This window comes from Meles meles, chromosome 6 (genome assembly GCF_922984935.1).
Source record: "Meles meles chromosome 6, mMelMel3.1 paternal haplotype, whole genome shotgun sequence".
Classification (NCBI taxonomy): Eukaryota; Metazoa; Chordata; class Mammalia; order Carnivora; family Mustelidae; genus Meles; species Meles meles.
Genome location: NC_060071.1, coordinates 11,147,291 through 11,163,511, shown reverse-complemented (window position 1 = coordinate 11,163,511; position 16,221 = coordinate 11,147,291). Strand labels below are relative to the sequence as shown.

Below are 16,221 nucleotides of genomic sequence, written 5' to 3'. Positions count from 1 at the left end.
GGAAGGCGGCATCAGCAGGACTGGAGGACCAGTCCCTTAGTGTCAGGTCTGCACGCAGAGCACATGAAAAACTGCTGGCTGAGAGCCAACTGGACAATTCACGTTGAGAAGAAAAACCAACCAACAAACAAAACGCAAAACCCCCCAAAACCAAAAAGCAAAACAAAACAAACTTCGGTGGGGGATGGAAAAAGGCGGGAGGTATCCAGCTGACAATAAAAAGGCAAAGGAAACTGAGTAAGGAAGAGGTTAAATTAGTTATCAGTCTCAGGCTTGGAAGAAGTCTTCTCTGATAAACGGTTTTCTAGCCTTTCTTTACATACTTCTGTTGATGGGGAGCTCATTACCTCTTGGGTCAGGCTGTTTCACGGATATCCTTGGTGAGCACCTTGAACCATAATCTTTTTTTCTCTTGCTCCCTATGTACAGCTGCCTTTGAAATTTTTACTTTCGGCGACTCCACGACACTTTCTGGAAACCTATTGGGTTTAGCAGGAAGGCCTGAAGGACCTGTGTGTCCTCCCATCCTGCCGACGGAGGGTCCTCCACCAGAGTGCGGAGGGGTCTGGGAAAAAGTCATAGTGCAGGCACGCGATGGAATGTGTGTGGTTGCCCACTGCTGCCGTTGACCGTGAGTTTTAAGTTACTCTGGCCGCCTGCATCCCCTGCCCCATCCCATCCCGTCAGAAAATCACCAATACCGTGCTGTTGCAGCCAGCAAAGCAGGCAGACAGGTAGGTGACGCCATCTGCCCCACACACTGGAGTGAAGGAATCGGTTTGGCATTCACAGTTTTTATTGCAGGGTGAGTAGGGGTCCAGGGCCGAGCCAGGTGCTGAGCTGGAAAAGAGAGGAAACATGGCACCCATCAGAGGAAGGGCAACTTCTGTTGGATCTCTGCAGTGATAGTCTTCCACGCCCGGCACCCCTTCCTTCTCCGCCCTCCAATCTCACCCCTCCCTGTCCTGCAAGGACCAGCCCAGCACCGCCGCTGAGAGCCGTGCACTGCGATGCCAGAAATGGAAGAAGCCTCTTCTTTATCATTCGCATAGTGTGTCCTCCGGGCTGGAGGCAGCCCACACTCAGCTCGGGAGTACCTCCTCTGTGTTGCCACTCATGACTTCTGCAGCCCTAGCCCGTTGCCCCTTCCCTGACCCAACACCACCACTGAGCACAGCCAGACACTGCCTTCTCCCCATCCCGGGTCCGGCCTCGTCTCTGTCTGATCCCTCCTCCCAGCAGGCAGCAAGCCTCGTGATGCTTAACACACCACCACCACGAGCTGGGTTCAATAACTCTCGTCTGTTTGATTGATTCAACTCCCTGAGAAAAATAACACAAGTTATTTTAAATTTCCTTTTGTGCCATTAAAGGCACAATTACCTAGAGCAAGCGAGCTGTAAAGGGGAGAAGGATGGAGTGGGTGTCTTTAGCTCCGTAAGAGAGAAGCGTCTCTTTCCAGCACCATTATTTTCAGCTGCGCCTCCTAGGGCTCGGGGCACTTCAGAGTAAGGACGACGACGGCGATACGTGCCAACTGATGTACCAGGCACTGTCCCCGGTACTGCGTATATCATTGTACGAGTTCTCAGTGTGACCCCGTGGGGCCGACAGAGAAGGAAACTGAGGCAGAGCCAAGCTGAGTCGCCTGCTCGAGTATATCCAGCTTGTACACGGGAAAGCGGGGGTGGGGAGGGAGGGGATTGGAGCTCTACCAATTGGGGCAGAGCTGGCAGTTGGATTGTAGGCTTTTTTTTTTCTTTTTTAATGAAGAAGAACTTCATTATCGTAAGACCCCGTGCTTTGAACCACTACAAGTTTACGACTTGAGAGCTGGCACAGAAGGCTGGCGGTCTTTCTCTCCAAATGCTGTTATTTATGGCCTGCACACACCAGAAGGTGCCGCATTTGGGAGAGGGAGGAATGCGGGCTGGGCTGGGGGGCCTGAGAAGCCATGGCAGTGGTAAAGGGGACGGAGGGGCACAGTGTCTGTGCATGACTATCCAGACAACGCCCCTACCTGTGTTCTCTCATTCAGCCTGCTTGACCTTGTTTGGGGGGCAGATAAGCCTGGCTCTCCTCTATTTTCTGGACACAGGACTATAGAAGAAAGCCTGATAGCCTGCCTGGAGGAGGAGACTGGTATCCTGCAGGTTGACTCTGTTGCAGCCCTGATGCTCCAGACTGATCCCCAAGCAGCTTCAGAGTCTCACACGGAAAGGGGGAGAGCTGTGGATGCTGGGCACATAAGCACTGTCCATCATTCCCTCCGGGGCCGTTCTGACTGGGGCAATTTTGACTCTAGGCCAAAGTCTTGGGCTAGTAACTAGGAAAAAGCTGTCCCATAAGAACCAACTTCCTTCCCTTCTTCTCTTTTCTCCTTTTATTCCCTACCCCCTTCTCCCTCCCACACTAATCAATACCTACCCTGGGAGAGACCTTATAATTACTATGGGAGCCCAATGATGGCTTCTGATAATTTCTGGAATGACTGAAATCTATTCCGTCTTTCATTTAAGGCTGAATTTTAAGGGGCACCTGGGTAGCTCAGCTGAGTGAATGTCCTACTCTTGATTTCATCTCAGGGCTGTGAGACTGAGCCCCGTAACGGGCCCAGCGCTGGGTATGGAGGCTGCTTAAGATTTTCTCTCCCTCTGCTCCTTCCCCAACTTCTCTCTCCCCTCATCTCAAAAAAAAAAAAAAAAAAAGCTGAATTTTAAAATAAAATTCATCTGTATTATCTATCTTCAATCGTTCTTAAAATCAAATGCCAAAAATGGAAATAGGAGTGCTGTTGGGAGTGTCTGCCCCGTGCACTCCCGCTGAGCGGAATGTTCTGAGCTCTCCACCCAAAAGGTCCACTCGGGACCCTTCAACCCTGGGAGGAAGATACAGAAGCATCTTGGAACCCTCCACTCGTGGCCACCCCTCGGGACACAGCTGGCTCCGCTCCCCTACCACGGAGAAAGAGCCCAGGCCTCCCTGGGCAGGCAGGGGAGGAAGGGGACATTTCCAGGACTTACGTGTTTCCATAGGGAACAGTAACCCCAGCCACGGGGCCCGTGTCGCAGCCCAGGAAGAGGAAGGAGACGTAGCAAGCTGTGGACACCAGGTTGACAAGCATGGCCATCCGAATGGCCCCGAGGGCAGAAAGACTGAGCTTCTTCACCAGGAGACCACCCAAGAAGATCCCCAGGCAGGCACAGGGGATCGCAGTCATCCCTGGGAGAGAAACAGAGGGGCGGGAACCGTTAGCAGGGCGCGTCCCAGCAGACCGATGGCCAAACTCCCAGTGACCCCCACTGATCTTCCGAAGGAAGGCATCCTCATGGGAAAGACCACGAGACAAAGACAGATGGATTGGGAAGACGCAAGTACTTCTCAGGGGCGTAATGATGACGGTGCACTCACGTGCTCTCTGCATTTTTGAGGGGAGGTAGGGAAGGGAAATCACGATCATTTGGGGATTTTCTCCCCTTTCCTCATTAGCCGAGGAGGGCTTCACGGAAGGGTCTGGCGGCTGTTTGAACAAAGGTCCCAGGACTCAGCAGCCCGTGGAGACGGCATTTTAACCCACTCCCAGACCTCTCGGGAAGGAGCATCCTTCCAATCAATAGGTTTTGTAGCTCTTGGTGAGTTAATTGGCATAAAATTTTCCCCCTCTTATAAACAGAGCTATCTGCAAGGCACCAGGGACCATAGACTTGTTATTTCTGATTCTCAGAGACTTGAGGAATTTTAGAAGGATCAAATGATCCTAGGGTTCCAACCTCACGTTTGGCTTTGCTCTGCCCTGATTTGCTTCATCTAAAACTCAGCTTTAAATTACGGTGCGTCATTTATCCACTGTGTGGACGGTGCACGGCCAGTTTCCCAGTCTAGGCTGTCTCCCCTCCTTGCCAATCAACAGACCTCGAGGTCAATCAGCTACATCAACCAGCTGGTATGTGCTAAGGGCATGCAAATTAATTTTAATATTAGGGGAAGAAAGACATAATCAGGAAGCCTGAGCTCTGCAAGAAAATAGCACAAGTCACAATTTAAATGAAACACAGGATATCTCTGTATTATCTGATGCTCTTGGAATACCTATGCTTGGTTTTCTCTGGTTTTGGTATGGAAATGACCTTCATGGGGTGCCTGGGTGACTCAGTTGTTAAGCATCTGCCTTCGGCTCAGGTCGTAATCCCAGGGTCCTGGGGTTGAGCCCTGCATCAGGCTCCCTGCTCAGTGGGGAGCCTGCTTCTCCCTCTCCCACTGCCCCTGCTTGTGTTCCCTTTCTGTCAAATAAATAAAACCTTTAAGAAAAAAAAAAAGGAAAAAAGGAAAAGAAAAGAAATGACCTTCATGATCTAGCCCCCACATGGTTCCTTCTGCTCACTCCGGCCGAGTGCGTCTCTTCTCTCTCCCTGGAATTAGCCCAAACCCAATCAGACCCCCAGACTTTGTACCTGCTGGTCCTTCTCCTGGGAAATTCTTTTTTTTTTTTTTTTAAAGATTTCATTTATTTATTTGACAGACAGAGATCACAAGTAGGCAGAGAGGCAGGCAGAGAGAGATAGAGGAGGAAGCAGGCTCCCCGCTGGGCAGAGAGCCTGATGCAGGGCTCGATTTCAGGACCCTGAGATCACGACCTGAGCTGAAGGCAGAGGCTTAACCCACTGAGTCACCCAAGCACCCTCTCCTGGGACATTCTTATTCTGAGTCTCTCCTTGGCTGGTCCCTTACCCCCTTCAGAGAAGCCTTCCCAAACCACACCAACTAGGGTGACCCTATACTCCACCCAGGGGCTCCCTATCAATCCTCACCCCGTTTTATTATCTTCATGGTTCTCCCCCCATCTGAAGCTGCCTTATTCATTTTTGGTCTTGTTTCTTGTTCACTGTCTCCCTCCTGAAATGCAGCATCCCCCAGTGTAAGAACATTTACCAACCTCTTCAGTCCGGCACGGTTCCCCGTACCTAGCACAGAGTGGGCACTCAAGGCTTCTTTTGGGGATGGATAAGGGGTGAGCAGGCTGGACCTGTGTGCATGCACACTGGTGAGGACATGCCCACGCCCAGAGAACAGACCTGTGCTTTGTTTCATTTCCTAGCGGAGACCGTGGGGAGCGTCACCTGGTAAGGACGGTAACTATGGCAATAACAGTCTTTCGGTAGCTTTTTTCCCAACCCGTCATCCGGCTGCTCTCTTCCTCCCTGATGCGTGTGCAGCCTTGGCAGTCAGTTATCAGAACTTCCGTGAAACTCCGTATCCTCATTACGCTAACCCATGCAGATTGGACCCTTTTTATCTTTGCGCATAAATCCATGCCATCAGCGCCTTAATCGTCTGTGCTGCTCTTCTCCAGATTCTGCCCCATTTGCTGATGGCTTCCAGGGTGGCCCAGAGCCCTGCGCCGATGCCCCGGGGTGACTGCGTGGGCCCCAGGCTCTGGGTCTGCAGGAGCTGACTTTCTGAGGCAAGCCTTGCCTGGTGCTCCCAGTGTCTGTCTCTGTCCCCTGAATGCCCAGTGCCAGCCCCGGCTGCAGCCAGCCCTGCAGGGTCCATGGTGATTAGAGTGAGGACCCGAGCAGGGCACGGGGAGAGGGTGTGCGTGCATGCACGTGTGCTGCCTGCGTGGCTTGTTGGACAGACAGACTGACAGATGGCTCAGCAGGTAGCCTCTGCACCGCCGGAGAAGGTCCTCCCTCCCACGCACTCTGACGGACAGAGTCATGGGAAAGAAACAGGTGCAAGACAGCGGGATGGTTTTTTTGACCTTCTGCCCTGAAGGCTATTGATTGGTTTGTCGATAGAAACTTCTGAAATAGAACCCGAGCCCGACGCCGAAGCAACCGTGCAAATGTAGCGAGAATGTGAGAACAGCGGCACAGAAATGAGGAAACGGAGCAGCTCGGGCTGCTGGAGGGCAAAACCAGAGACACCCCAGGTACAACCAAGAAGTTATGACTTTAATTATAAAGAGACCCGCTTTACCCTCTCTCTTCCAGACAGGTACTAGAGGGCTGCCTGCATTTTGCTAATACTTCTTGGAAGTGACACTTGACCCCCCCCCAAAAAAAGATGGTAAAGCTTTATTAGCAAAAAAAATTAGGCTTACACTGGCCTCACAGTTCCCAAAGAGACGCTATGACCCAGCTGCATCATCGTAGTAGGCTTTTAGGTTTTTTTTTAGTTGAGATACATTATGTCCTGGGAAGTGCACACAGCTTAAGGGAACAGCCGAGGAATCCTTGCATCCGTATCCACCCCTAAAACCACCACTCGGATCAAGCTCAGAACATTTCCAGCAGCCCAGGAAGGCTCCCCGGCCGCTGCCCGTCTCCCCCTCCCGGAAGGATAGTTCCCGTCATCATGGCCTCTATCACTTTAATGAACTTTTCCCTCTTTAAACTCATATAAATATGTCCTCTTTTGTGCCTGACGTCTTTCGACTCGGTCAGGTTCATCCACACGGAGACAGGTACGAAAATGTCTGCTTTCTCAGGCTGTGTGGCAGCACCGTGCAAACATTCTATCATTTATCTACCCATTCTCCCGTTGACAGACGTCTGGGTGGCATCCAGTTGGGGTTTTCGTGCCCTGGGCTGCTCTGAATGCAGTTACCATGCAGATCTAAAGCAGTGGACTTGAGTATTCATTTCTGTTGTGTATACGCCCAGAAGTGGGATGCATGGATCCCAGCAGAAAAACAGGCTTGTTCAGAGGCGCTGCCCGAGAGCCGTCCAGAGCGATCACACCACCGGGGCCTCCCAACGGCTGTGCACGAGAGTTCCAGTTCCTCCACAGCCTCACCAACACTCGGTACTATCAGTCCGGTGGACGCGCAGTGGTAGCTCAGTGTGGTCTTCACGTGTGTTTTCCTGATGACTCATGATGGGTTAGAACCTTTAAATTCGCTAATGGGCTGTGAGGTGAAGAAACAGGCAGTGTTGAAGGAGACCTATGCTCTCAGCAGACGGTCTGACCCTGTACTTACCAGAGAAGGTCATTCATGGGGCCAGAGCTCTCTCTCCATGCAGGGCTGTACCGTGAGCTCTTCTGCCGAGGGCTGTCCATCCATATCCTTCTCTCTCCTGCAAATCCCCTTCTGCTGGCTCCTTTCCTTCCGCTTAGCAAACTGCTCATGTTCCCTAGCAACACACCCTCTCCTCCACTTCCCCTCCACGGACACACGGACACACGCCTGGTGTGGTCCCGCTCCGCTGCTCCACGGCTGAGCTTTGGGGCAGTGTCCTGAAGCTGCAAGCCACTCCTTCCTTCTTGAGCGCTGCTCTCCACACACAGCATGGGCTCCTCACGGCCACTTCTTGGACACAGCTCTGACACAGGCTGGAGGACGTCCCGGTGGTTGTCGCTAACGGCGATGCCACAGCCCTCACCGTGCGTGCACACTGGCGCGGCTGCCCGCTTCCTCCTTGGAATCACCTCTCCCTTGATGCCCATGACCTGCGGGCTTCTTTCCGACTCCCCCCTCGGACTCCTGTGTTTCCTCACGGTTGGGACTTTACTCTTCTTTTCCAATTCACTTTTTTGTTGTATAACTTCCAGGCCCATGTTCTTCACTACCACCCGGACGTACACTGATGCAACCAAACCTCTACTCCTCCATGGGGTCTCCTTCCTGAGCCCCTCCTGAGTACATGATGCCACAGAGACACACACCACGGGTGTCTCACGCTCAGCAACTTCAAATGTGATCTCATAATCTCCCTCATGGATCTGATTCTTCTCTGCCGTTTCCAGGTTCTCAGGTTTCCAAAATGGCGCCACCAGCTGTCTAAGCCAGAAACATGGGCGTCCCTGACTCTTCCGTCTCCCTTGTCAGGCGTGAGGTCATTTCCTACCTCCATGTAAGTAATGCTGCTTCCCAGGAGGGCAAACTGGTTTTCCTTACCATGACCACTCCAAACAGTGGAAGGAGATGCCTACAGTCTCCTGCTGGGAAGGACGGCTAGGCCATGCTTGCACTCGGGGAGATGGAGTGCATGATCCATTAATTATGTCTGCCGTGGGCAGGGGTCAGGAAGGGAGTGTATGGCTTCCAAGTTTTATATTTGTGGACTATGCATTTCACACTGTCAAGAACATTCTTACTTTTCTATGTGCCTGACCACAGCCTGCTAACCTTTCTGGATAGGTCTTGATGTCCCTCTTCCTTCATCTTTCCCCCAAATTCTGCAGTTCACACCAATCTACTGATCTCCTGGCCTACTGCAATGCTTCCTACATATATTTTGTATCTTAGCTCTTTCTTATCACATCCTCTCGGCAAATCTTACCACAAGAATAGACTCTAAAATTCCTTCCGCGCACATATCCCAAGAATACTGCTGCTGTGGACGCAGCAGCCCTCTGCCCTCCCGGAGGGCGGTGGTATGAAAAAGCAGACTCACCGAGCAGCTGGTTGGCGGAAGAGGTGGTAAGGTTAAACTGCTGCTCCAGGTACTTCCCCAAGAAGGCAGCAAAGCCAGCCACCACCGCGATCTCCATGCAGGCGGCCAGGATGATGCAGGTGAACACAGGGTTTGAGAGTAGGTGCTTGGTGACCTTCGGGATCACTGCAGGGAGAGAGAAGAGGGTCACACGCAGCGCTGCCAGGCCTCCTGCCCTCAGAGGTCCTCCTCGACACACTTTTGTCCGTCTCAGTAAGCAGCGTCGGGAGTCACCCAGTCGCTCAGGCTGGAACCTAGAACTGGTAAGCCACCCACAAAGCATGAAAACTCTGGCTTCAAGGGATCTGCGGATATTGTGACAATTAAATGGAGAACTACTATAACAGGGGAGACTCTAGCGTGCCTTTTCTTGGGTTTACTGGAGACACTGAAATATTTTATAAGCAGTGACAAATTATTTCCATCCTCCCCAAGAGAGTCTGGGTTTGTTTCTCAAAGAAAAAAATGTAATTATATACTGTAAATTATGTTGCACCAGTGTATCTAAGCATATATAGCCACCGACCTGAGATAAATATATTTTTTAAAGATTTTATTTATTTATTTGACAGAGATCACAAGTAAGCAGAGAGGCAGGCAGAGAGAGAGGAGGAAGCAGGTTCCCTGCTGAGCAGAGAGCCCAACGCAGGGCTCGATCCCAGGACCCTGAGATCTTGACCTGAGCTGAAGGCAGAGGCTTTAACCCACTGAGCCACCCAGGTGCCCCCTGAGATAGATATTTATAACTAAGTGTGTTAAGAAAATATATTTAATCTGGAATTCTAGAAAAAAGCTGGAATTCTAGTGCATGCATACATATACACACACACAAATATGCTGAATCAAACCCCACCTCCCCGGCAAAAGCTTCCCTGAGCTCTCCCATGGGGGATGCCTAGAGAGACCCAACTAGGGTCTCAGTTTTCACTCTCAATCTGCCATCATCATTTCCTACATGGTAGCCAGTGGGATCAACTCAAATCACTTTCCTGCTCAGAACTCCCTGATGGCCCAACAGCCAGGGTCTGCCCCTTAGCAATCTGATGGCACTTCCTGCCCCGCCTCCCTCCCCCTCCAGTCCAGCCTGCCTGCTCCTGCTCTTTCTTGCCTTGCACGGGTCCTCCCTACCAAACCCTTAGCACTCGGGGCTCCTCCTCCCTCTCCTGGGACGCTCTGGCCCCAGATCTTCCCTGCATCTCTTCCCTCACCCTCAGATGGGCTTTTCTCATCACCCGGTCCCACCTGGAAGAAGCTGCCCACGCAGCCTAGTGCCCTGGGCTCAGGTGAGAACTCAGGATGGGCAGGAGCACCCCGTGGCTTGTGCCACATGAAGTACCACGAGACCCGGAAAACAGCTCTTGTTGAGGTCATCCGTTGCGATCATATCTTATTACACTCTATTCTTCTTGAAGTATGTGGTTTCATAAACCACTTAAGATTGCCCGCTTATGTTGGTGCTTTAAAAAAAATGTTTGTTTTTTTTTTAATCCTTTGAATGCAATCAATGACACATCTTGGCAGGAGGCCAAGGGGCTCTGCAAGTACAAGAACCAGGACGACCCTAATGCTTTAATATTTACGCCATTATTTTAATGTGTACTTGCAAAAAAAAGTCAACGGAAACGGAACTGATACAGCAAATGTGTGGTTTCATGGCTCTCACAGCTTAAAACGATGCCAGGTTAAAACAGGTAGATTTGAAATAATTTAAAGAGAAGTCTTAGGTAAATAACGGCACAGGTGGTAAGCAGATAAGGCAAAAAGTGATGGGCTGGGGACTACAGTTAAGGGAAGTCTGTTCCGCTTAATCATGATGATATGGGATATTTGGCATGGGGTCTACTTTCCACCTGCGTAAACAGAAAAGATAAAACTGAGTCCCAGATGGAGCCAGTATTATTCTAAGTCTAGGAAAAAACCAGTAGGTACTTGTGGTCATAGCACATAAACAGGAGAGCAGGGAATCTAACACCACGTTCCAAAGTGATGAATTAGCCCGCTGTCCGAAAGAAGAGAGCTATTACACAGTCAATCTCCTCTCCTAGGAGATGAAACCTCTAAGTGGCCCAGCTAATTAGAATAAAATTATAATAGGGGATACATAAGTTTTTAATAATGGTAACAGACAAGCTCAATAAATCAAAATGGCAGAACAACGGGTCAGCAAATGGCAGATACACACTGCTCAAAATGTATCATTTCCGTGAAAGGTACCAAGTTTCAAAAATGAAAATCTAACGGGAGGGACTTCAAGATCCTCCAACCTGATAAAAGTTACTCTGTTATGGGAATGAATGGAGTCAGACGACCAGAAGCTCAGAATCATGGTGGGCTGAGCAAGCTGATCCCACGTCCCAGCTAAGAAACAACCAGAGGTGATGGCCTTTTCTGTCATACTTTCTCACAAAATTTACTAAAACCTTAGGAAGGCAACTCTTGGATGATATAACCGTGCACAAGCACGCACACACACGTGACACAAAAACCCAGAAACTTTAAGTCTACAGTATTCATTCAATTCTACCTCCTCTGCGCCCCCCCCACACCCCCGCAAATGCACCGGACTTTACCTGTGTTTTATTTATTTTTGCAGGGTTTAAGCATCTATTTTTTTTTTTTTTTAAATGTCAGTTCAGGGGCACCTGGGTGGCTCAGTTAAGTGTCTGCCTTCAGCTCAGGTCATAAGCTCAGGGTCCTGAATCGAGCCCCACATCGGGCTCCCTGTTTCAGGAAGCCTGCTTGTCTCTCTCCTCCCCACTTGGGCTCTCTCTCTCTTGCTATTTCTCTCTCAAATAAATAAACAAAATCTTAAAAAATAGAAATGTCAGTTCAAATAAATGCCAAAAAGTGGTTACCCTTAAAAAAATCTATTTAAATGCTGCGAAATCTTCCTGTTACCTCCACATTATTTTTAAAGAATCGTACAAATATTTAAAGGCCTGTTGACTCTGTATGTGTAAAAACGTGGACTGCTCGAGAAATGCAGAAGACGAATACATTGGGTGTAAACAGAGGGTAATGTGGTTTCTGTCTTTGAACACAAAAGCCCGGTGTATATCAAGACTCCATCATCTGAGGGGTGCCTGGGTGGCTCAGTGGGTTAAAGCCTCTGCCGTCAGCTCAGGTCATGATCCCAGGGTCCTGGGATCGAGCCCCGCATCGGGCTCTCTGCTCAGCGGGGAGCCTGCTTCCTGCTCTCTCTCTGCCTGCATCTCTGACTACTTGTGATCTGTCAAATAAATAAATAAAATCTTAAAAAAAAAAAAAGACTCCATCATCTGAAACTGCTGCTAATGAGTGGGGGTTTATTTGTTATGGCGTGTGGCACACTGTGACAGTGTACCGTCCCTGTGATAAGGGACTGGCTGACTGGGTCCTTCCACACTGCAAAGAGACGGGTACGGACCACATCAGGTGACCACAGCGCCTCCCGGTAAATGAATGTCAAAGCTGGCACCTGTTTATGTCTTGGCAGATGAAAACACTGTGGTTCCACCATTGTGCTCTTTTGGAATTAAGATATCTGAACTCTGGAAACACTGCCAACAACCAGTAGGCAGGCTGGGGTCCTTCCAGGAAAACAATCGTCGGCCGTTGTTTTCATTATAGGCTTCATTTCCTTTGTTACGGTGCCGTCCATTCGGATGGGGACTTAAAAAGAAGCAGGACAGCCACGCTTGCTCCCAAATGAAACTGTGCCCTCCAACTAAGAACTCAGCCCTCCGGCTCGGAAATGGCACCAAAAAGGATTTAAGTGTGATCACATTACTTGGGTCTTGGTATCTCCTTGCCCTTGATCATGGCCATCGCAACGGCCTGGGGGGAAATGGAGGGCGCATCTCGACAAGGCAACTCCAGCTAATGGAGTGTTTTCATACTTCAGCAACCATTTTAATTATTCTAGAGTTAATTCCACTTCAGTGGAAGGATGCTTTGTTGAGATCGGAGAGCTGCCTGCTTTTGTCTTAATATCTAATGACTAATTTCATGTTGAATTAGATGCGAAAATCATTAGGTTTGAGGATCCTCTGACGGAAGGCCCAGGGAAAGCTCAGTGGACCTTATTTGCATGAAGAACATTCTCTTTTTTTCTCTATCAACCCGATTCGCTGCCAGAAATGATGGATTCCTCTTGCGTCTAGCTATTTTGCTGCGAGGTCCCTCCCTCCCATCCTAGGTTTTATTGCAATGACTTGTTAGCACTCTCCAAAGATTCCTATCAAAGGTTCAGCCTACCCTCCAAAGCCCCAATTTGAAAAGGGGTATTAATTAGCTCGAACCTAGGGCTATCCCTGTATTTCAAGCTTTTTCATTCAAATGGGTTGTTAAACACATAAAATTCTAACCTTCCAGGAGGCAGCAGCTAACGAGGTGGCCCAGACACACAGAAACTGATGAACCAAGGCCGCACGAGGCCACTAAACACCCATGGTCCCCGTTAGCCAATCACTTCCACGGAGTGATTCTGCCTGGGAAGCCGGGAGCTGGGGTAGGAGGCAGGCAGGCAAAAAAGTGGCAAACGGCGGGGGGTGGGGTTGGGGTAGGGGTAGGGGGGAGAGTTTTTCAGGGAAAACAGGTTTTCCACTGCTGCCTTTCAAAGACCTTCCTAAAGAATTGAGATTTCTTGAAAACGTGTGCATAGGTCCTCCAGGAGGGAGAAAGGCAGGTTTGGAGAAGCTGTGAGGGCTGGCAGGGACAGAGCATTAGCTGGGGGCCAAGTACTGTTCTGACCATCAAAACATCCAATTGCATAATTCTCCCAACAGACCTGTGTTCTTGGGGGCTAGGGACAGCCTCCATTTACAGGTAAGGAAACCGAGGCAGAGAGTGGTCCCACGGTTAGGAAAGCATGGTGAAAACTCAAACTGTGGGACCTGCCGCCCCAGAGCGTGCTCAGAGCCTGGGTGTTAATTCTGGTTTGGGTTTTCAGAAGCTCTGCTCTTGGTCTTGGACATGCAGAGACCAGAGCAGCTTAACGCTTAGAAAGCACACAACAATTCCTGCTGGGGCTGGGGAAAAGGACTCAAGGGTTTAGTCCTCATTTTTTTGGAGAAGGAGAGGTAAGACAGGGAGGGAGGGAAACAGGAGACAGAAAAGGCTTGCGGAGCCCAAAGGGGAAGAGTCCTATGTTGCAGGAAAGTCTGACTGAGCAAGATTGTATAAAATAAGATTTGAGGAGTCAGGTCTCTGTGCTCGGAGCACACCACTCCATCCCATGGACCGCTGCAAAGGTTAAATGAGACCCATGCCTGCAGAACAGGCGACCCAGTGCTCCTGCCACCAGGTAAGGTGAGCACGATGATGATTAATACAACAGAAGCTCTTGTTGGCTACGAGGGGGAACGAGCCCTCGAGCTGGAGGCCAGGACGTCAGACCTGCTGTAAGAATGTCTATGTGTGAACGGACGTGGTGAGTTAGCAGAGCTGGGGGGGGAGACTGGGTAGGTGAGCGGAGCTCCTGGGAACTGCCGTGGGAGCCACTGGCTTCCCAAGGACAGGGACGACCTCCTGCAGAGAGCTGGATGGGTCAGGGGGTCGGGGGCACAAGTCCTTGTCCGGCCCCTCCTTCCCCGGGCACTGGAGGTGCCCTGGGAAGTGCTCACTGTGGGGCTCGACTGCATTGCACTTGACTCAGAGATATTTCAGCCCTCGGGCTCTCTACTGAAATTGGCCTTGACCTTTTTTCCTTTAATAACATTGCTGTCAATACTCATGGTTAATGCTTCCAAGAAGGGGAGATGGAACCAGTGTGTGTGACCACTCTGTAATTACGACAGTGACAGCCGACGTCTGCTGGGCAACCGGCGTCGGACGGGCCCCGCGCTAAGGGTCCCCTGTGTCACTTCCACAGCTATCACAACAGGGACCGTCTTACTGTCTCATTTCAGACACGAGGAAACCAAAGCTTCCCGAGCGGCTGCAAAAACCATGCTACCAGAATGCAGAACTCAAGGTCTGCCTGCACTCCAGATCCCTAAATCTTCAGGTTTCTGGATGGGGACTTGAATCAACGGAAAAGTGTCTTTCTGAGCAGTAAGTCATCACAAGCGCTTCCCAGAGCACAGGACCCAAGAGCAGAAGGAGCAGGACGGCAGGGGAGCGGGGGATGGGGGGGAAGAAGGGGAGAAGTACAGGAGAGCCTTCGGGTTGTGACCCAAACCAAAGGAAAGAGGAAGGGAGAATAACAAAGATGCAGAAAAACATCACCATGGCAGCATGAGATCAAAGCCCAAGTAGGGTGAATCCTAGGAAACATGACATCTCCTGGCACAGCACGAATGTCTGGCAGCTGGTCCCCCTGCACCGGGTACAGCCTGCCATCACCGCACCCATGTGTCCCCGGACACCCTCGCCGGGGTGTCTTCCTGTCTCTCCCACGAAAGAGCCACCTGCACGCAGAGATGTGGGCACAGTGCCCGGTGAGAGCAGACGCTTCGTCAGTGCGAGAGGGATTAAAGAATTCAATAAATAAATAAACAAACAAATTGCTGTCTCTAAAGGTAACTGTCACAATCTCTTAAGAAACTAACTGTGAGGGGCGCCTGGGTGGCTCAGTGGGTTGAGCCTCTCTGCCTTCGGTTCAGGTCATGATCCCAGGGTCCTGGGATCGAGCCCCACATCGGGCTCTCTGCTCAGCAGGGAGCCTGCTTCCCCCTCTCCCTGTGATCTCTGTCTGTCAATAAATAAATAAAATCTTAAAAAAAAAAAAAAAAGAAACATTAACTGTGGAGATAGGGACCAGTTCGTGATCACACCATGGGCCACGTTCCACAGGCTCGTGGGTCACGATGGACGTGGGAATGCTTAGCAAATATGGCCATTTCCACTGCGGATTCTAGAAACATCGTTCCCTTGGATTGCAGTGGGGAAAAGCCTGGGAGGAAGGGGAGGCCTGAGGTGCTGGGAAGCTTTCGGAAAGGACTGCCTACAGTGTACTGTCCCCAGACCGGCCACCTTGGGCTCCCTGTGACCTCGTTGCTGCTGATAAGACTGTCCCCCAACTCTGTGCTGGGCTGTCGAGGGACTCGAGGAGCTTCCTGGCACCCTCTCATTGCCAGCTGTGAGACAAGTCTTTGGGAACAGGCTGAAGGTGACATGTCCCTCGTATGGAGAAGCTCGTGGTCTGAGTGAACAGACCAGAAGCCATCAGCACAGGAAACAAGCATTTATACTGCAAGCCGTGTGCCCAGGGGGCGTTGATCAGCCAAGGAAACCCAGAGCCAGCCAGTTCTATGGGTTCTTCTTAAAAATCCCCTGCTCCTTACAACGCCGTAAGAAGGCCTGGAAAAGAGTGGTACGGGGTCCCATTAGCTGCTTTGATCCCAGACACCCCCAGATGCAAGGCTAGTTCCTGCAGTTCCAGATGGCGACCCCCGGGAGGGTGAAGACGGAAACACAAGGTGGCCGAGACAAAGAAAGGAGCCTGGGAAGCAGCCAGCTCTCTTTCAGATCCAACTGTCATGCCTGTGCTGAGGTAGCAGGCAGAAAAGGACTAAAGCAAGCAAGCAAGCAAGCTTCTTGTAAGCAGAGTGCTACTTTTGTAACTTCCCGCCAGCCCCCAGGAACCTTGTCTGGGAGCACGACGTGCCACCTCAGGGGCGGCAGGGCTGACTGCATTTGGCATTCATGAAAACTCTACCCGTAGGAGAATGCACTGCTGGAAAGACAGAGAGCAGTGCCCAGAAAAGGAATGGTGCATTTCCACCTAAGCGGACACAAATGCCCATCTCAAGCCTGGACTCCTTGGTGCTATCTCCTGAACGGCTGGGTCTGCAGACCCATG

At 50.7% G+C, this 16,221-nt stretch overlaps 1 protein-coding gene across 2 annotated transcripts in view; it reads right to left on the bottom strand.

Moving 5' to 3' along the window:
* Window positions 1-16,221, bottom strand: part of SLCO3A1 (solute carrier organic anion transporter family member 3A1) — a 302,473-nt gene that overhangs the window by 44,377 nt on the left and 241,875 nt on the right. For both annotated transcript variants that reach the window (XM_046008705.1, XM_046008706.1), the window contains exons 5-7: window positions 8,400-8,564; window positions 3,024-3,222; window positions 702-840 (exon numbers count right to left, since the gene is read on the bottom strand). In XM_046008705.1, coding sequence (XP_045864661.1) covers window positions 702-840; window positions 3,024-3,222; window positions 8,400-8,564 — 503 coding nt within the window. The remainder of the gene's footprint in view (window positions 1-701; window positions 841-3,023; window positions 3,223-8,399; window positions 8,565-16,221) is intronic.